Raw genomic sequence first — 20,560 nt, 5'->3', positions numbered from 1 at the left:
GGATAATCTTTTCTCGTGCAACTGTCTCCCACGGCCCGCAGGTCAGCATCTTGCATGACGCCCGCCATTCGCAAGGCTCGCTGCTCACCCGATTGCCGACGACATACGCGTATCGGCTAGTAGCCATTTGCTTTCCCTGCGTCGGTTGTGCCCAAGCGGGAGTTGTGGTTGGCTGCCACTAGAAGTGCCCGACGCCAATGCCTAGGTAGTGGCTTTTGAAGGTGGGTAAACACATAGCGGTAGACCCTTTCTCCGCACGTCTCTTCAAATACATCAATGTCGGATTCAATCGACCATGCGATTGCACGCACGCAGGCCAGGCGACGGCGTCGCATAGACCATGCGGATCTAGCGAGGGAGCGGGAGAAGACGTTCTATCGGTAGGCTTATCTCCTTTGGCATGCGCCACCTGGGGAGCTACACTCACCAATGTCACCATCTAGGTACTACCCTCGTCCAGGCTCTCACCTTCCCCAGACAGATGGCCCTGCAAGCCGTCACTCGTCGCCGGGACCGGCTCCCAAGTCGCAGACGCCCCCGACTACCCCGCCGCCCTCTCTAGACTACGCCCCGCGAGCGTCGGACGACAAGGCCCTGACGGCGTTTGCGCAGTTGGGAGCGCTGCGACTGAATGCGCGGAGATGTCTCATATCCTTCTTCGACAGGACCGACTGCTTCCTCCTCGCCGAAGCCACGCGCACTCTGTCGTTACAGACTGGCGAGCCCGAATTCGAAGACGACCGTTTGTGCTTCGGCACCACCATCTTCCCCAAAGAACAGAGCCTCTGTAACTACACCGTCAACCTCGCTCCCAAGTACAGCACGCTCCCTCTCGACGATCCGAGCGACCTTCCTTCACTCGTCGTCAACGATCTTAGCAAAGACAAACGCTTCTGCAACTTTCCCTTTGTCCAGGGCCCACCATACTCGCGCTTCTATGCCGGAGTACCAATCCGCAGCCCAAGCGGCCACAGCATCGGCACATACTGCGTTCTGGACGAGAACCCGCGGGACGGCCTGTCACCGCACCAGCTCGCTTTCTTGAAAAGTATGGCAGGCACAGTAATGCGACATTTGGAAAGAACCAGGGCAGCTGAAGATCACCGCCGGGCCAAGATTATGGTCAAGAGTCTGGGATCTTTCGCTGAAGGGAAGAGTGGCTTGGAGAACTGGACGGTCGATCCCTGGGATCAGGAGACGGGCCAGTCGTCAGGTCTACCAGATGCGATCATACCCCAGCGCCAGCGTCCTTCTGCCAATTCCGACGCTGCGCAAGATCCAGTCGTGCTCAATGGAAACATAGATCCGGCCATGAGAAATCCGAAGGACACTCCACCTGCAACCGGTGCGCCCCCGAGTTTAGTCAACGGAGAGACAGTCGATACTATGCGTCCGGAGATGACTACTACGACGTCGTCCACTTCCACGAAAGGCTTCACCAAGACTGATCAAAAGGATAGAGTGGCCCCAGAACTGAGGGCTCACTTCACAAGGGCAGCGAACATGATCGTAGACTCGACCGAGGCAGAAGGCGTGGCATTCTTTGACGCGAAAATCAGTACCTTTGGAGGTCTTGTCGACGATGACTTCGATCCCGATCAGCTACCTGAACCGGACAAACCTTGCGACATATTAGGGGCGGCGCTATGCAGAACCGACCGCGACACGAAGCCGCTGCCCAACACTGGAGAATGCATTTCAGAAAGCGTCCTGAGACACCTCCTGCGACTCTATCCACATGGCCAGATTTTCCATCTCGACGACGATCCGGCAACTCCTTCGGTCGCCTCGCCATCGACAGCTGGCGTGGACGAAGTCGAGTCAGCCGATGGCTTTCCGTTCAGTACACCGCGCAAAACAGAATCTACCAGAAGCTTGGATGACGAAGCTTACTTGAGGAGGGTTTTTCCGACCGCTCGGAGTTTGATACTCTATCCATTATGGGACCCGCATCGCGAACGCTGGTTTGCTACGGCTGTCATCTGGAGCTCGGAACCGAAGAGAATCTTCACGACCGAACAGGAGCTCAGCTACCTGGCAGCGTTCAGCAACTTTGTCATGGCTGAGGTCGCTCGTCTAGACACAAAACTAGCTGATGCTGCAAAGGCCGATTTCATCTCGTCGATCAGCCATGAGCTGCGGTCACCACTGGTATGTATACAAAGATGAAGCAGTCGAAGCGCATGCACTGACCGTATCTAGCACGGGATTCTGGGAATGACAGATTTATTAAAGGATTCCCCTCTAGATGGCCAGCAGGTATCACATGTAGCAACGATCGAGACATGTGGAAAGACTCTACTGGAGACTATCAATCACGTAAGTTGGTGTAGGCTGCATCAGATACTGCCACTAACTTTGTAGGTTCTTGACTTTGCCAAAATCAACAACCTGACCCGAGGAGTTTCGAAGCGCCAGAAGAAACGAACACAGAGCGCGAAGCATATGATCAGTCCGGGCCAAGCTCATACCAATGATATCATGACACTAATTAACGACGTCGACATGAGCATCTTGACAGAAGATGTGGTCGAGAGTGTCTTCGCAGGCTACACCTACGCAAAGACGTCTGCTCAAACATACGAGTTAACCGCCTCTAAAGTCAACAAGCCGCCGATATCTATCATTCTCGATATCAACCAGAGCGACAACTACGTCTTTCGCACGCAGCCTGGCGCATGGCGGCGAGTCATCATGAACCTGTTCGGAAACAGCCTGAAGTATACACCGGGTGGGTACATCAAGGTGAAACTTGAGGTTAAGCGGAAGCCTGAAGACGAGGACGAGACCTGCGAGTTCCGGTTCTCAGTGACCGACTCTGGTATTGGCATGTCAGAGGACTATATCAACAACAGGCTCTTCCACTCTTTTGCGCAGGAGAATCCTTTAAGCCAAGGCACGGGTCTAGGTCTGTCGATCGTCAAACAGATTGTGGAATCTCTGGGAGGCGAGGTAGAAGTGCGTAGTGAGAAAGACCGAGGCACCAAGTTTACAGTCACATGTCCATTGAAAGAGTCACGAATGTCTCCCAACTTCTGTGCAACCGGTCCAGAAGGAGAGAAGGACCTGCAGCTACAACAGGTCACTAAGCGCACCAAGGGTCTGAAAGTGAGGTTTGACGGTTTCAATGAGGAAGAGGAGTACCATGTTAGAGACTTGAAGAACAAGACAGCCTCGAAGCTATCATTGAAGGCGCTCGACAGCCTTTGTGCTGAGTGGTTCGGTATCGAACGATGCGAGGAGGGCGACAATGCGACGGAACCAGACCTGATTATCGCTACCGAAACCTGCGCCAAAGCGTTACGGACTACGTACAGCCAGTCTCCCGGTCGAGTGTCTCCCACCCCCGTGATAGTTGTGTGCCAGGGCGCCGCAGCAGCACAATCTACAACAGCCATCACGGTGCCGGGGATAATCTTCGAATGTATCGGCCAACCTGTCGGACCCCACAAGATGTCGAAGGCCCTAGCCTCATGTCTGGATCGACACGCAAGACGCGCGGAGACACAGAAAATGGACGTCAAGTCGATGATCCCACGGATAACAGAGCTCAGTCTAAAAGAGGAAGCAACTCCCCGTCGCACCGACCACCTGCATGTCGTAGAGCCATCTCGACCGCAGCTCACCAGCATTAGTAGTGCCCCCGAGATACGCTCAATCAACAACAGCCCACCCCGAACATCCAAATACCTAAAACCGTCGCGCGCACTGCGCTGTCTCTGCGTAGACGACAACCCCATCAACCTCCGTCTCCTACGCACCTTCGTCGACAAGCTCGGCCACCAACACGTGCTCGCCGCCGACGGCCTCGAAGCACTCGAAGCCTACAAAGCCGCCAGCGACGAAGAATCGCGCATCGACGTCGTCCTCATGGACATCAACATGCCCATCATGGACGGCCTCGAAGCAACCCGCCAGATCCGCGCCCACGAAATCCGATCCAACCTCCCCAAAGTCACCATCATCGCCCTCACCGGCGTGGCCGACACAGACATTCAACAAGAAGCCAACTCAAGCGGCATCAACCTCTTTCTCATCAAGCCCGTCCGCCTCGCTGACCTAGAAGTCATTCTCAAAGGCGTGGTTACCGGCCAAGACAAAGCGAACCTAGAGCTCGAAGCAGAGAAAGAGCGGATTAAACAGGCGGAAGCAGATGCCATTCTCAAAGTCGAGAGTGTGGACGAGAAGACACGGAGCATCAACGTGGGTGTGGCTGTCGTCAAGGGCGAAGACGATATACAGAAGGCGGTTAAGGTGTTCGAGCACAAGAAGAGTGCGTCGGTGATATGAAGCACACACACAACGAGTTTGCATGAGGCTTTCCTTGACGCATATGCTAAACAAATCGCGGTAGGGCGCTCACACGCATCATCGGATGACCCGTATTCCCCGCGTAAAACTTCCGCGCACATTTCCTCGTTGATCACGAAGTTGGGCATGGACAGGAGGAGTGAATGACCAAGGGAAGGAAAAGCATTTACCTACGCATTTTGGCGTATACTGCATTTGCATTTCAGCTTCTCGCCAAGGAAGAGAAAAGCGTTATCAAGAGCAAGCTTGATGAACGACAAAATGCATGCATAGGGGTTGGCAGGCATGTTTAGGCGATTATACCCTTTTCTATCTTGCGTTTTTTTTCTGTTTCTGCGAGTTCTTGTTCTTTTTTGTTTTCCAGCTATGGTGTTTAGAGGACTGGCGGATGCGTTTGTGGCGATGGTTGGCGTCTTTTGTTAGGATCTGATTATTTGGCTGGTAGGGTAGCATAGCGTGGCGTTCTCGCTTTCTGGGTTTGATTAGATACTGGTGGGTGGGTCGGCTGATGGATGTGTCATGATTAGGGTATTGCGGTATGGAGAAATAAACATCAAAGTTAAAAACACACTGTGTGCTTGTGAGTGTGGTGTGTGCTCTCAGAGTCTCGACCGACATGCAGTTGGGGATACATCAAGTGCTGGCGTAGATGGAATCTGATCTGGATTCTGACAAGTTACGAGATAATGATTCAAAGAGAGTGTGAGTAACTTGTATATAGCTAATGTGGTTATCGAACCCTTATCATGATAATAATAATAACAACACCTGATCCAGTCCTATCCTATCCAAACCCAAGCAAGATCAATCTCATATCCAAAAGCGACTTCAAAAACTCGTAGGAACTCGAGCTGATTAGTTAATCTAAGCACCGAGCAAGTCATTGAGCATGGAGTTGTCCTCCTCCCTCAACATGACCATGAACTTACCGATAGCCGGGCCCATGATAACAAAGGCCTCAGCAGCCAGAACGTGGGCAAGAACAATGAACATGCCAACGATGATGAAGAAGTTCTTGAAGAACAACTTGATGAGACGACGACGAGCCTCCCAGTTGAAAGACCTCCATGCATCCAAGAAGCCAACGACACCGGTTCCACCCATCATCTTGCTAACAACCTTGCCGCCAAAGGTGCGGTCAAAGGGAACGATGGTGTCCTGGTCCTCAGGGAGAATGGAGGCTTCGATGCGGATCAGGGTAACCATGGCGGGGAGGCAGAGGAAAAGAGTGCAGACGATAACGAAGACGAAGAGGGTGAGGATGCGGACAGCAAGACCAGTCCACGCAGCGCAGGAGCTGATCTTCTCCTGCTCGAGCTTGTGAAGACCCATGAGCATGGCTACGCCGAAAGAGAGGTACAGGCTGATGTACGGCATGACGGAAGCGATGGTGGCGGGGACAGCGAGAGTCTTCCAGTGGCTCTTGGAGGGCATGCGCTGCCAGAGGCTCTGCTCGGTCGGCATGCCGACTACCTTGTGTGTCCAGACTGCGTGTACGTTGGCGAGAACGGCACCGGTGATACCGGCGACGATGATGGGCTGGCCGGGGACCATGGGGAGAGCGCCGTTGAAGAAGGTGGATACGATGCCGGCGAGGAACGAGTACAGAACGTGGACGCGGAAACCGCGGAAGCGTGCGAAGCGACCGGCGTTGGCGACGAGGTGGCGGAGAGTGGCGCGGATGGACGAGGTGATGGGCTTCTGGTTCACGAGGGTGATGGTAGGGCCGGTCTCGAGGAGCGTCTCCTTCTCGTCTTCTTTGTCGGAGGGCTCGTAGGTCGTTGGCGAGACGGTGATGGCGGCCATGGGGGACTCGACCATGCAGAGGGTGGTGACGACTTCATTAAGCATGTAGGAGATCTGTTGATATCCTATTAGTACATGTGCCAGAGATGCCAAAGAGGCATGGAGTACTTACAAGGCTGATAGCCACACTCGCGATGAAGATGCTAATGTAGATGACAACGACGCCCCAAATGGGGACATCCTCCGGCTTCAGTTGGGTAGACTCTCCGTTGCGTACAGGAGCTCCATTGTGCAAGGCGCGCTTGACAAACGTCGCGGTGTGAGGGTGCGACACAGCGCGACGAGCGAGTTCGACGAGGACCGTCATCTTGTCTGAGATGCGTAATCCGTAAACACTCAAGTCGCAGTAAGAAGTCGTATATCCTGCAAACTCGCAGTAGTGTGAAAGTTGAGAAAGTGAGAACAGAAGAAACAGAGAAGGCAGACAGAAGTAAAAGGGTTGACAGGTGTATTGAAGTTGGCGCTGTCACAGCGCGGCACGGCGTGAGAGACAAGGAGGCGAAGTTCAGGCCAAGGCTATGCTGGCCCCCATTGACGCAACACGACGGCTGCCTGGTATGCACGGACCACGTGCCGGTTAGCCGCCGATCTATAATTGGTCTCGTCCCAAGTTGATGCGGAGAATCGAATGTGCTGGAGTGGATTCACTGCATCTATGTTCCGACGTATGCGGTGCTCCACGAGAATGTGATGGCCGTTTCTTTCATCGCGGAGGACACATGTGCTCTACTGACTGAATTTCAATCCTGCATATTGGCTACTGTATATGAGACATGTTCAGCGCCGCACCTGAGGCACAGTGATGGGCGAGCACGTAGTCCAATACCTTCAGGCAACCTGTTGACAATCGGGGCCGACCTTGGGCGCCTCGTTCCACCCGCTAATTTTAGTGTTTCAAAATACGCGTTCAAGTGAACAGTTGTAAGAAGACAATATTTCATTATACCTCCCATCACACAGATGATGAGAAAGACAACTCCCATACCGTGATTATGTACCGGAACCCCACCCATGACAGACAGACAGGACTATTTCCAAACGCTGAGTGTAGAGAGAATACATGAATGCGCTAGACTAGAGATCAAGTAAAGGCTTTTAAAGAAAAGGGATACACAACGCTGACTCCGATTGCAATTTCAGGCTTGAGGACCACACACAGAAACCGAGCGTAAGTCGTTATACGTGAGCACCGTGAGAAGGGTACGTGTCGGAGATGGATTGTGGCGTATTTGAGGGTGGGAACGTGGAGGAGCCTGGCTACTCCAGATGACTGGTTGGCGGAACAGCTTATAGAGCAGGCTGCGCGACGGGCTTCTCATCCTCAAGCTCCTCGTCGGAGGACTCCTCAGTAGCGGGTGCGTGAGTTGGGGCAGAAGGGAAAGCCTCCTTCTTGACCTCTGGGGAAGTGGAACGCCCGCGGTACTGGTTGACGGTCTCCTGGGCCTTGGCCGTGGCCTGCTGGGTGTATCCTTGGACAGTCTTCATGGCGTTTCCAGCGTGCTGGTTAGCAAGACCCTTGACCTGCTGGGCCTGCTGGTTGGCGACGTTGTAGCCCTTCTCCAACTGAGCATCAATGACCTCCTTGTTCTGGATGTAGATGAGGGGACCGAGGAAGGTAATGAATGTCGAGATCAAAGCCAAGCCCCAGAGGGGAACGAACTTGATGAGGAAGTAGGAGATGAAGGAAGCGAAGAACATCTAAGGGAGCAGGAAATCAGCCATCTTGTTCGGTGTGTGAGGAGGGGTTATACGTACAGCAACAGTGACGTAGACGTTCTCGGCGAACATGATACGCTGAGACTCAATAACGAAGAAGTTGATGAGCTGCTCGAAGTCGTCGGTCATGCGCTCAAGCGAAGCCTTGGGAATGGTGTAGTACTGGCGGGGCCTGAACTGCGAAGTGAGACCACGTCCGAGAGCCATTTTTCCGACAACCTCAGCGGCTGCCGTAAGTCCGAGCACCATGTAGGACATCTTGAACATGTAGCGGATCAGGTTCAGGTATCGGGCGGCGAAGATGAAGAGGACGGTCGCACCGAACGCTATTCCGGTAGCGCGGGGGTTCTTCCAGCTCAACAGGCGGTAGAACATGCTGTGGTAGTCTGGTGCATGTTAGCTACGTGGTCGACTGGGGGGTTGGGTATAGCTTACGAGTGAGGTTTTGGCCAGTCGCTGCCTTGTGCTCGGGAATCGTCTTGGAGTTGGCGAGATCAGCAAACTCGTTGCGCGTCTTTGCGCCCTCGGCCTTGACATTCTGTGCAACGGGACCTGTACAGTTTAGCATTGGTCGTGTGCGCATCAGGCTGGCGTGTGTGCTGCAAAACCACCGTTAGCTATTGTCCAAAGCGTGTAGAGACGATCGTGTGCACATACCCTACCGTTCATAACTGTCTGCTTGGCGTTCTGGACGCTGGGGTGGTTGTTTGCGGCGTTCATGGCGTTTGAAGCTGCTTTGTGGGTGTGAGTTCAGGAAATCAGGTGTTGTGCGGGCGGCCGATAAGACTGCCATGTATCGCGTTAGCTTGCGTCTCGGTAAGGGTCAAAGGCGTTTTGTCCCACTCACCTTACTCTCTAGAATTCCGTTCTTTGCCTTGATTGCGCTGTTTTGCAGGTCCTTGTTGGCGTTGCCGTTGGTCTGCGGGGCAGAAGAGCCGTCCATTTCCGATAGGAAGTCTGGGGTGCCGTTGGGGGTTTGCTGGAGGTCGAAATCGGTATCCGTGTTGGGGAGCTCAACGCGGGGAGCACCTGACATTGCTCGGAGATACAGTGGAGAAGAGGGGAATCACAAGTGGATTGGGAGGCAGAAGTATGCGAGTGTAATAAGGAGCTGGGGTGTGTGAGAGTGCGGGAGGTAGAGGTGCTGCGGTGGTTTTGTTCGGGCGCTGTCGTGTGCGCATTGTTGGGTATTCACCAAAAGCGGACGTCATGGCCCCACCCTGATCTGGCCATGATTTGTTTTCCACTGCCACTCACGACGCGCCTCTGCACATAAGGTAACAGGTTTCACGGCAAACGATGTCATGGGGATACATATGCATCATTCCAGCAATGCCTGAAACCGCATTGCTGCGTGTCGACTTGCTGTCTCCGCGGACGATTCTTCATGGGGCAGGCCCAAGCTCGACCGGTTTCACATGTGAAAGATGGCCAGGTGGTCTTGATTCCCCTCATGACGCAACCCTGATCTGGCATTTCAAGACAGTCTTGCACGTCTCACGATACGTCTCCCCAATCGTACACGTACCAGATACTCCTGTTTGCCTTGTGCATGTTGTTGATCATAATGGATCCACATTTGTCTATGCCAGGTCCCGGACAAACTCCCCTGTGTCGATCTTCCTTTTATCCAATGTCCGACTTTCTTTACCATGGAACAAGATGGAGTTTGCTCTTGCTGCATCAACCAACATCGCAAACTGGGCGAAACTCTTTTCACGATTTTCTCCTCCAGTAGTGCGCAATGCAAGTCAACGTCATAAGCAAACATGTATCCCCACTTTACACACGCTGTTAGTGCTGGTGGACGGGCTAATATCGCGCTGAACGATGCTGTGGGCTCTGCTCTCCGTCTGTGCAACGTCTCCCTCTTCACGCCAGTAAAAGGGGTCAAAAAACCGAATTGGAGTCCAGCTCATGGACACCGATGAGTCCCCTAGTGGTTTGTGTCGTTTTATTGCTGCTGGGCAATGGGCCGAAGTGAGTTGATTAATCGTGCATCTGAACATGTGGAACCAGGAGGACCGATCACGCGAGCCTAAGCCTTGCGGCCATGTCCACGATGGAAGCCACGGATAAGGACTTTGGCGATACGCACATGAAAATCATGGCCATGCATGAGCCTCGGAAAGCAACAACAGCGATTGCGAACCTCGCAATCTCGGGGTGGCATATCTCTTCGGAAGTAGCGCGTGTGACAATCTGGTCGCAGCGCCTTCGATAGGAACTAACATGTCGTTTGAACTTTATGGTAGCAGGGCGAGGCTCGTAGTGTCGAGTCTGTCTTGTTGTATGTATGCATTGTACATAGGAATAGAACTGTACACTATTCCTGGGTGCAGGGACGATCGTCAGATATGTACTGATCATTAGGGCGGATGAAGGATTGTGGACGGGATGTCGTTATCGGTCATTTCGCTGCGTTCGCGGGGCAGCAGCAACACTGTTGGTAATATGGCCGTTCGCGGAGGTTTCAACGTCAGCATTCAGCAAGGACCATGTCCTCGAAAATTGCGTTCTTGTCTGGGCATCATCATGGTATAGCGCAGCCTTTGTAGTAATGTATGAATCGCTATTGTTATCGTAACAGGGAGCGCCTTCGCAAGGCAGGTGCGAAACGGGATGGCGGGGGTCAGGGTCTCACGAGGCAGGCGCAGACGCACAGGGCACTCTACCACGCGACAGTCGGGAGGTGGGGGTCTGCGAAATGGCGCATCTCCAACTCCAACACTATAGCCGGGCGAAGAGTCACGATAATCGTGCGGCAATGCGCACACTTGTGCAGCGACTAGTGAGGTTGTTGGACGCCATGCCCACCGGCCTCAACCCCGGGATTCGGGTCTGTTTGCACGCCTAATCCAGCGATAATCAGTGTCATCGATCAGTTGGTGGCCATTTCCGTTGGCCTGCCGGAGCTGATTATCCTGAGGCTTGGGTGTGAGGTGCCAATGCCCCAGGAGCCTCCGAGCGGTCAGCAACCGCTGCATTCAGGTCTGAGGGGTGTTTGACCTCCCGCCATTGCGCCGACAGGCCCCAATCGCTTTGTTTGGAGACAGATAGAGCTACAAGCGCCATAGCGGAAGCGCAGCACCATTGGAATTATGCAGGTGGCCCCAGCAGGGATGCATCCGACAGCCAGCAACAGGTCCTCCCGTCGCGATGCTCGGCTTTGGACTCGAGCCGTGATTGCCAATGTCGAGCCCATTGCCCTTTGTTGTGGCCAGGACGTGTCACGGCAGTGTCAGCTAACGCCTATCAGCGAGAACCAGGAGTTGGAACCAGGAATGCTGGGGTTGGCAGGCCATGGCACCAGGCAGCCCGCGCGCCTTTGGCGATCGAGGCGGGCTCCAGCGAATATGTGGCGTACCTCCGAAGTCCTGGCCAAGGTCCAGTCTGCCGTTGCGATAAGACCCACTCACACGCGCAGCAGCTTCCGTTTATCACGCCTCTCGCAGCCGGTGACTTGTTTCGCTCTTCAACTTCACTTTCACCGCGCCCTCGCACCGCTTGCAAACGCGCGTTGAGGCTACAAACTTAGCTTGACAGCATACCCACTCTGCCATCCCAGATCCTCGGTACGCCAGCAACGTCAGCCAGAAAGAGCGACATGGTCAAAGCGCACACATCGCCATCCCCAACTCGTCACCGCTATCGCTGCCACGCAAATTCGGCACTGAGCACGCGACTGCCAAACAGCTCACCCTCTGCGGAGGCGAGAGTCTGTGGGGACTACTCAACAGCAGCATGATAATATCTCGCGACCTGTACAATGCCTCTCCCCCGCTGCGCCGAACCCGCATGGCCAACAACCCGACTCTCTTGTATTCGTGGTGGTGCACCGTCTTCTCTGCCGTCATCATAGGCGTCCGACTGTCTGGCCGCTACATCCGCAATGAACGACTCTTCCGCGAGGACAAAATCATGGCGCTCAGCATCATCCCACTGTTTGCGCGTATGGGCTTTGTGCACGTGGTCCTCATCTGGGGCACCAACAATGTCAATGTTTCGACTTTGACGGACCCGCTCATCATCCGTCATCGCGAGATCGGCTCTCAGATGGTCCTCGCCTCGAGGATATTCTATGCGTTGTTGTACGTGCAGTCATCAACTTTGTTAGAGTGCGACTAACCCCATGCCAGCATCTGGATGGCCAAGTTTACCGTTTCGGAGTTTCTGAAGCGATTGACAGAACGTTTCTGGAAGAAAGGGTACGATTGGGGACTGCGTGGCATACGCATCTTCCTTGTCGTTACTTTCTTCATGGTTCTCATTGCCACACTGGCAGAGTGCCACCCCACCTCCCACTACTGGCAAGTCGTACCGGATCCAGGACCGCAATGCCGACAAGGTTACGCGCAGTTGCTCACCATGGGCATCACCGACATCGTCACCGATATATTTCTGATCGCCTTTCCGATTCCGATCATCGTGCGGTCGAGCATGCCATTAAAGCGAAAGATATCTCTCACTGTGCTCTTCTCCTTGTCAGTCGTTCTGATCGTCGTAACTGGGACGCGAATGCCTTTAGTTATCCAACGACAAGGCCTACAACAGTTCCGCACTGTATTCGCTTCTTCGGAGATCTTGGCTGCAACCATAGTTTCGAACGCCATCATCCTAGGATCGTTCCTTCGCGACCGAGGTGTTAAGAAAGCCAAGTTCAAAGCACCATCAACTACAGACAGCATGGAACGCAGAGGGTCAGCTCGACGCTTCACGGATCAAACATGCAGTAGCGACGAAGACCTCGCACGATCGCTAGGTTACCGGACAAAACCCGAACTACTCGAGAAGCAGACAAGCGTACCTAGGCCAGCTCCTGTGGCGGATCTTGACCTATTGTCGTCTTCTAGACAACCTGGTCCTTTTGTCAACAACAACTGGAGATTCCCCGACGAAGAGGCCGGCAAGATTCAGAGTAGCGATCGATCCAGCGTGACAGTCGAAGATATACGGGACCCGATGCCTAGTCCACGTGCAAGACGAGTGTCCTGGTTTGACGTTGGAGGCCTGCTTGAGAATCAAACCGTAGCTCCCTCACCCACCGATTCAGTCATCGCGCACGACTTCGCAACCCAGCCACGGCGGGGATCCAGAGCCTCGAACACAATCATACCAAATGCGCGCGCATTTTTGCCTCAAGTACGGCGCAACTCTCGACTTTCGCAACAGTCTGAGGACTACGAGATGTCGTCTGTCCGGCCCACCCACCAGTTGCAGGACCTCGGTGGCTTGCTCTCCGAAGACCGCGAGCAAGAAGAAGCTCTGTCAACTCCCTCTCCACACTCGGGCTCCTCAGCCGGTCCTCCTCGCAATGAGCGATACGCGCCCATACAACGCACGTCAACGCGCTCAACGCAAGCAAGCTACGATGCTCTGTCTCTACGAGATCCTGGAGGCTTGCTTTCTTCCGCACCACCCCCTCCTACGTCTCATCGACGCAACCCTACCCAACATAGCCGCAACGTGCCGTCCTTACAGGATGCTGGCGGCCTGCTTGGTTGACGACTCCCTTACTACTTTACATACCCCCTGCGTGATACCCCGGCCTCCATGGCCTCTTTGCATATGCATAGCCTGCCTAATGCTTCCCATGTTATTTTTTCTTTTCCTTATGTATAGTACACGAATCGCCCACACGTGGCGGTCGCGATGGGTTGATGACTGATGGGTTACGACATTTCCGGATGCGATACCCATGGGCCATCAGAGATCTAAGATGTATGTCGGAGATCACGATCTAGAGTCAGGCGGCAAGACTCGTGTATAATAGCAATATACCCAACGCGTGGCGTTGTTGAGGCGTACGTCACGGCAGTAAATTGCCGACCTATAAATGAAGTCAATATGCACTCTCGGCTCCTTGATCCTACATCCGGGTGGCACACGTGTGAAGGCACAGGGTTTACGCTAAAAGGAAGTCAAAAAAGCGATTACCGAGCGCATGGTTCAGCATCCAACGCTCCAGCCGTGTGGAACGAATAGCGTTCGGGTATTATTCACGATGTCTTGGCTGTCAACGGCGCGGGAAGGAGCTGCAGGGCGTCGGTCAAAGCTCGCACTATTACCAACAGCAACCACCGTGCCACTCTAGCACCCTTTGCGGTAGCCATCCAACACCATCGCGAAGTGGTGCCGTCAGATATGAGCAATGACGCGCCGTCGATTGGAGAGATTACCCAACTAACCCGTCAAGAACTTACTACGAGGCAGAAGACCGACCCTCTTCGCGAATGCGGACGCGCCGCGTTGTCGCTCCTTCCCAACGATTTCGAGCTTGCCCTTAAGCTTGCGTATCAGAAACTACACGATGTGCCGTATAGGGAGGTGAAGACGTGTTGGCGCAGGCTGTACACCGATGCGAGTTTGTGGAAGGTGTTGAAGCTTGTAGGCGACGAGCGTGATGAGCACCTGCGCGAGACCCTCTCGGAGGCTGGGGCCGACAAAGAAGAAGTCAATACAAAGAGTGACTGGGTCGATGCAGTGGTGCGGATACTGGATATGACGCTCATACTAACAGGCGCACCTGAGAGGGAGGAGCTCGTAGAGCTTTGGTTTGCAGCGCTGAAGGCTGTTCTAATTCCACCAGACTCTCGTCTTCATACCGACGCTTCAGAACGGCCGCGCAAGAGAAGACGACTATCATCTGAGTGTCAAACTTCACGCCTACCAGCAAGCTTCGCAACAATGCTTCCCAGCCCTCCACCCACCCTTCGGCACGCGATCCCACGAACGAAAGAGCTCAGTCTGGAGGGTTTCCAGAAGAGACTCGGTGACACAAACACACATACGCCACTCATAATCGAGGGTGCGATTCAGCATTGGCCTGCTCTCGATGAGAGGCCGTGGAACGACCCAGCATATCTGCTAGAGCAGACGCTTGGTGGTAGACGGCTTATACCAGTCGAGGTTGGAAAGAGCTATACCGATGAAGGTTGGGGCCAGCGCATCATCACCTTCCGTGACTTCATGGAGACGTATATGCTCAAGGGTCATAGAGAAGCTGTCTTGACCGCAACACGTACGGATGCCACGCAAAGTCCTGAACTTGACGAGGCAGATAGCAGCACGAAACCCACACCCACCGGCTACCTAGCCCAACACGACCTCTTCGCCCAAATCCCCTCCCTACGCGCCGACATCAGCATACCCGATTACTGCTACTGCGAGCCCGCTCCATCTCCCCACCTCACACACGTCAAACCCGTCGCGAAACTCGAAGAGCCTCTACTGAATGCTTGGTTCGGCCCCGCGGGCACTATATCACCCCTCCACACCGACCCCTACCACAACATCCTCGCACAAGTCGTAGGTTACAAGTACGTGCGTCTATACGCACCTGCGGAGACGCAGCGTCTGCATCCGAGGAGTACGGATGAGAGTGGTGTGGATATGAGTAATACGAGTCTGGTTGATTTGGATGATGCTATGACTTTGTGTCCTGAGATATCTTGTTGGGGGTCTGGGGGGAGCTGTGAGGGATATGAGGACGATAGTCTGACAGAACGGAGACGCGAGTTTGATGAAGACTTCCCTGGTTTCAAAGACGCGAGGTATATCGAAGGTATTCTAGCACCTGGCGAATGTCTCTACTTACCCGTGGGTTGGTGGCATTATATACGTAGTCTAACACCTAGTTTCAGCGTAAGCTTTTGGTTCAACTAGCTCAGCATCGTATTTCCCTTCTTCCATATATCACACATTCAATCCATACATGTATCCAATTCCTCTCTTCCACCCGCCAGTCTCCCAACATCCTACATCTTCCCACCCACCAGTCTCCCAACATCCTACATCTTCCCACCACCCTTTCTCCTAGTAACCCCTCAAACACCCACATGCTTTCCACATCCTACATCTTCCCACCCCCCTTCTTCCTCCCAGCTCCCCGCCTAAGCACGCCCCGCACGGTCTGGACACCGACCACACACCCCCTTCAACGTCCCGCGATGCACTGTATCCGACACTCCGCTCCCGCAGACTCGATCGCGCTCGTTCCAGTATGCACATCGCCGATAAAGATCTGTGTAGACACAATAGCAGCCTTCGTAGGTGGTTTCGTCCCATTCGCACATGGTTGTGTTGGTATTTGAGGTGGTTGGAGCTGTGTTGGTGTTTGGATATTTAAGAGGTTCAGAGTCGGTTGTTTGGTTAGGGGGTAGAATCGATTTTGATGGAGTGTATGTGCGCTTTGAGGTTGATTTGAGGTATCTTTCTGTTGTCAAAGATGAAGTGTGTGGCTTGGGTGGTGTGTATAACTTGGTTGATGATAGGGGTTCTGTTATACGAAGGGTGGGAAGCAGACTGCTTTTATACAGTATGCGTTGTTTGGAGTAGCGGTTTCCATTGTGGGAATTGAACGACAATGTTGAATGAGTCCCTCATCACGATTACTATGGCCGTCTGCTCTTCAATCAGTGTTGCTATATTCCTCACGCCATAGTCCTTGTCTTTTTTGACATTTACAAACATTTTGCTTATCCAGATTGAGTGGATGCTTCCATGATCATGACTGTAAACATAGATGCCATCGGACACAACCGATTGAATCACAACATATCCCCCTACGCACAACCACCCCCCTCTCGCCCTCCATCCCTCATCCACCTACCCAAAAGCCGGAGCCAACGCATACCCCACAACCAACTCCTCGCCCTGCCTAAAGCAGCTCCACAGATTCCCGACTCCCTCATCCAACGCAGGACTAAACACATTGCCCACATAGCAAAACACGCTCTCATGCTCCTTCACACCCAGTCTCTTGCGCAGAAAACGTACTATCGTTGCGAAAGACTGATTGGTGGACAGCTTGAAGATGCGTTGGGTTAGGTGGGGGGCTGAGCCTATGGGTTGCAGGCGGATTGTGACTGTAGGTATGGTGTTAGTTGATAGTGAGGGAGAGGATATGGACTGGGATGGGATGGCAGGAAGTGTGTGGGATGATTGAGTGGGTTTGTTGTTGGTGAGTTGGAACATGGGTAGATGAAAGCGGATGGGGATACCTTTCTGAACAGCGAGGTTTCCTGCTCCTTCCAGCGCTTTCGAGGCGTCTTTGGGGAGATTGGTCAACACGACTGAGGCTGCCATGGTGAGAGGCGCTTCTGTAGCGTCGTCTTCCTCCGGCATCCTTTCTCTTGGTGATTCGGACATGGCCACGGTTGATGTGTATTAATCCGAAGCGAAAAGTCAAGTGTGGATACAGCAGCTATACTGGGGTGAGGGTGGAAGACCAAAGAAGATGAAGGAGGACTGATTTGGGAAAAGGGAATGTTTGTGGGTTAGTGTTCGTTCGAGGTAAGAGCGATGGTCACGATGGAAGGTGTAAACGTCGGCCTAGCCAATCAGCGCCCCACCACCCCAACATCACTCCTCTAATGCGCAAGACAGTCATTCAACCATATCATCTTTCGCATTGATATCTAGTGTTTTCTACATATCTGATACGATAATGATATATAACATAGCCTCCAGTATGGCGTCGTCCGCGTTCGTCGCCAAGTAACCTCCTCAGTATGACAATGTTCTACAAACCTCCATAGTAGTACCAACCCTCGTTTACTGAAAACACACGCGTGCACACCACCAGCCAGCCGGTTTGCAAAGCGCAACAACCAGCAAAGATGACCCGAAGGTCATGACGCAATAGCTATATACAAAGGGGATGCATGCATCGTTAAGCCGCCAGGGATCAGTGATCATGGGCCTATACAGGGTAAGGAAATGGAGCAAGTCAAGCTATGTCGCCAATAAGGGGAAAGGTAGAAGCTGCGCCTCGAAAATGCTATGGAAACGGGTATTCGCTCGCAGAGTAATGCCATGCGCCCGGGGGCGAGAAGTGAACAACAGGTGCGATAGGAAATTATGTCGTGGGTATTAGTGAGGTCGTGCATTACGCCGTAAGGGATGCAATGTGTGGCCGTGTAGTCTGCATGAGCCGCAAGGCTCATCGACGATCAAGTTGGGCGAGGAGCTGGTCAAGCTCAACCCAGTTGTCCGTGGTAACTGCGAACTTGCGGTGCTTGCGCGAGACGACGTGCTGCATGTTGTCAGTATATCATGTGTAGAAGAATGCTTGTAGTGCGTACCTCGTCAAAGTCATTGAACTTCTCCCTGCAGTTCTCGCAGTAACCAGGCTTCAGCTCCTTCTCAGCAGTCTTGCGCCTGCGGAGGGCTGCTGCTTTACGAGCCTGTCTTTCTTCGTCTCCATCATCGTGTGTGTGACCCATGTTCTCCTGGGCCTTGCGCTTTGCCGCGCGCATGGGTTGAGAATGCTCATAGCTGAGCGCAGCCCTGACATCGTTTGTAACGGACGAATGGCCACTATTCGTGTTCGCCGACGGTACGCTGTTCTTCTCGAGGACCTTTCGTTTTAGCTGGTTGACTTCCTTGCTGTTTCCAGCACGAGGGGCAGCAGCAGTCGAGGAGATCATTTGCGAGCGGATAGCGGACGTGATGTTCGATTGATGTAGACCAGACGCGACCGGCTCACCAGCGATGAAACGGGGCATGGCTCGGATGCTAGCCTGAGCACTGCCAAACATTGGTGGTGGGCCGTCTGCCGTGTTGCATCGCTTGGGAGGAAGGGCCTTTGGAGGATCTAACGGTTTCGCATCTCCATCTTGTTCTTCTTTGACAATGGCAGCAGGAGCGCTGGGACGCCTTGCCAGATTGTTGTTCTCTCCCAAAGCATTCTTCTCTTCCATAGCTGAGGCAGCACGCGTCCGTGGCGCCTGGGCAGCCTGCCTTCGGCGTGCTTCCTGCTCTTCCTGCTGTCGGCGACCGAAATGGGGATCCTCCACGAACGGGCATTTGCCGTTACCGGAGGCACGGAACTGCGGCCATTTGCCCTTCTCTTTCTCAACCTTCTGGTATTCTCGGATCATGACGGGTCGGGTAACCTCGTCCATATCGTGCACGTAGACGTAGTATCCACGGAGCGGAATCATGTCCTGCGAGGCCATGACGTAGTCGCGGTCCAACTTCTCATTTTGTAGCAGCCTTTGCAAATCAGCAGGACGGCCCTTGTGCTGCGTAGCCACCGCCTGACGTGTCGAATGGGTAGACGCGTCCTCCCCAGTCTCCTTGTTGAACATGGTATCCACCATGCGCTGCAACTTCTCGACGGACCATATCTTCATACCCAAGCTCTTAGCCTTGTACAGGATGTCACCGCGGTCGGACTTCTCGAGGGCGGCATCGAAGATGGACTTTTTGTTCTCCAGCTGGGCCGGGTTGACGGTGCCTTTGTGGGAGGATGAACTGCCATCGAGGTCGGCGGGAATGGAACGCGTCGTGATGACATGGGTGACTTCCCGAGAGAAGAACTTGACTTCTCGCTGGTGACTGTTAGCACGACGGATGTAGGAAAGGGTATGCCAGACGTACGGAACCTAGGACGCGTGCCCTGTTCAAAAGTTTGTCTTTCTGGGGTTCTGAGACGCTGTCAAAGTAGAACGCAAACTGGGGAAACAGCTTGCGGTAGTGACGCTGCCATTGTCGGATCGTTTCTAGGTCGTGAGATGCACGCTGTGCGGCCTGCTTGGACGGGGCCTTGGTCTCTCTTGCTGCTTCCAGCTTGCGAGTCAAAGCCGTGGGCTGGGCCCCACTCCGACGAATAAGGCCGTGGCGGCGAGCTTCAGCATCATCGACCTCGATAAGCTGTTTTTTGGGTGGTGGCTGGCCATAGGGGACATCGCGTTGCTCGCTGGCGTGGGAGCGTTGGCGCTTTCCTCCTATGGCAGTCGCGCGTAACGGGGAGTTGGTAGCGTTTTGCAGGTTGGCGAGGGGGACGCGCCGGTTCGACATGACTGAAGGAACCTGGGGCGACGGAGGGACAGCCACTGCTGCCATACGTAGGATAGCGGCTGAGGGTGCTTCGAGGTGTAATAGATGGGCGTGGTGGGAGGGGCACGTGTGCGTGTAGCTCACGACGCGACGGTACAGGCACGTCGAGGTTTTCTAGCAACGCGTAGCAGCCATGTCGATGCGAGGGAGCTTCAGAGACCGAGTGAGATGTTGACGACACAGCAATTGAGCGAAGGTGAAGCGCGTTGCAGACGTCGATCTGCTTTCATCGACCAAGGAAAGAGTGTCTTTGTTTGGTCCGGAGGCTGGGTACAGTATGATGCAGGCTAGAGCGACTGTGGTTAGCCTGAAAATCTCGCGCGAACCATCCACAACATCATTTGCCTAGACAACGACCTGGGCAAACAATACACCCTTGCCGACAACACCGTCAGTGCGCCCTGCACGACATCTCGCGTCTGCGAATCTCCCACCGTATTGCTGGCTCACGATTCAGCGTATCAGGGGAAGATTTGCAGCTTCTGCATGCGGCGCGCCTCTGCTGCTTGCACTGACGCCGACCCCACTTCTCCTGTCTCCTGTCCTGGGAGTAATTCGACGGCGAGCGCTGCACCATTAGGCCCGTCTCATTTCGCGTCCTTAGGCCAACACTGGCTGGTGAAAAGCTCCCGCGTCTTCCATTTCCATGGGACCGTGACAGCTTCAAACTTATCAAGGGTCTGGATGATGGAGGCTTTTGTGGGTAGCCGGAAGTGTCACCCACCTTGGCCGCGACTTTGTTCTATGGGCCGCAAAACACCGGAAGCGTCAGGAACAGTGCATACGGAAATAGACAAAACACACACATACAAAGACGTCATGTCGGTGATGTACGTTCTGGGTGCTGCCATGTATTCAACAGGTATTGGCAAGACGCAGGTCT

At 53.8% G+C, this 20,560-nt stretch overlaps 7 protein-coding genes across 7 annotated transcripts; 3 read left to right on the top strand and 4 right to left on the bottom strand.

Annotated features, from left to right (window-relative positions):
* Positions 1-429: 429 nt before the first annotated feature.
* Positions 430-4,290, top strand: J4E92_009108 (uncharacterized protein; the record flags this gene model as incomplete). Its single annotated transcript, XM_051500457.1, has 3 exons — positions 430-2,151; positions 2,203-2,319; positions 2,365-4,290. The coding sequence occupies 3 exons, from the start codon at positions 430-432 to the stop codon at positions 4,288-4,290; spliced, it is 3,765 nt and encodes a 1,254-aa protein (XP_051349283.1).
* Positions 4,291-5,175: 885 nt separating this feature from the next.
* On the bottom strand, positions 5,176-6,424 carry J4E92_009107 (uncharacterized protein; the record flags this gene model as incomplete). The annotated part of the gene is made up of 2 exons (XM_051500456.1): positions 5,176-6,171; positions 6,230-6,424. 2 exons carry the CDS (start codon positions 6,422-6,424, stop codon positions 5,176-5,178), a joined length of 1,191 nt encoding a protein of 396 aa, XP_051349282.1.
* Positions 6,425-7,404: 980 nt separating this feature from the next.
* J4E92_009106 (uncharacterized protein) lies at positions 7,405-8,869 on the bottom strand (the record flags this gene model as incomplete). Its single annotated transcript, XM_051500455.1, has 4 exons — positions 7,405-7,815; positions 7,873-8,219; positions 8,269-8,385; positions 8,686-8,869. The coding sequence occupies 4 exons, from the start codon at positions 8,867-8,869 to the stop codon at positions 7,405-7,407; spliced, it is 1,059 nt and encodes a 352-aa protein (XP_051349281.1).
* A 2,708-nt stretch (positions 8,870-11,577) lies between these two features.
* J4E92_009105 (uncharacterized protein) lies at positions 11,578-13,338 on the top strand (the record flags this gene model as incomplete). The annotated part of the gene is made up of 2 exons (XM_051500454.1): positions 11,578-11,924; positions 11,973-13,338. 2 exons carry the CDS (start codon positions 11,578-11,580, stop codon positions 13,336-13,338), a joined length of 1,713 nt encoding a protein of 570 aa, XP_051349280.1.
* Positions 13,339-13,977: 639 nt separating this feature from the next.
* On the top strand, positions 13,978-15,498 carry J4E92_009104 (uncharacterized protein; the record flags this gene model as incomplete). The annotated part of the gene is made up of 1 exon (XM_051500453.1): positions 13,978-15,498. The coding sequence occupies one exon, from the start codon at positions 13,978-13,980 to the stop codon at positions 15,496-15,498; it is 1,521 nt and encodes a 506-aa protein (XP_051349279.1).
* Positions 15,499-16,440: 942 nt separating this feature from the next.
* On the bottom strand, positions 16,441-16,983 carry ATG12 (Ubiquitin-like protein; the record flags this gene model as incomplete). Its single annotated transcript, XM_051500452.1, has 2 exons — positions 16,441-16,700; positions 16,836-16,983. The coding sequence occupies 2 exons, from the start codon at positions 16,981-16,983 to the stop codon at positions 16,441-16,443; spliced, it is 408 nt and encodes a 135-aa protein (XP_051349278.1).
* Positions 16,984-17,776: 793 nt separating this feature from the next.
* J4E92_009102 (uncharacterized protein) lies at positions 17,777-19,638 on the bottom strand (the record flags this gene model as incomplete). The annotated part of the gene is made up of 3 exons (XM_051500451.1): positions 17,777-17,869; positions 17,919-19,169; positions 19,219-19,638. 3 exons carry the CDS (start codon positions 19,636-19,638, stop codon positions 17,777-17,779), a joined length of 1,764 nt encoding a protein of 587 aa, XP_051349277.1.
* Positions 19,639-20,560: the final 922 nt, after the last annotated feature.

This window comes from Alternaria infectoria (assembly GCF_024043175.1).
Source record: "Alternaria infectoria strain BMP 0036 chromosome Unknown scaffold_21, whole genome shotgun sequence".
Classification (NCBI taxonomy): Eukaryota; Fungi; Ascomycota; class Dothideomycetes; order Pleosporales; family Pleosporaceae; genus Alternaria; species Alternaria infectoria.
The sequence above is the reverse complement of the archived record's forward strand: the minus strand, read 5'-3'. Positions and strand labels throughout refer to the sequence as shown.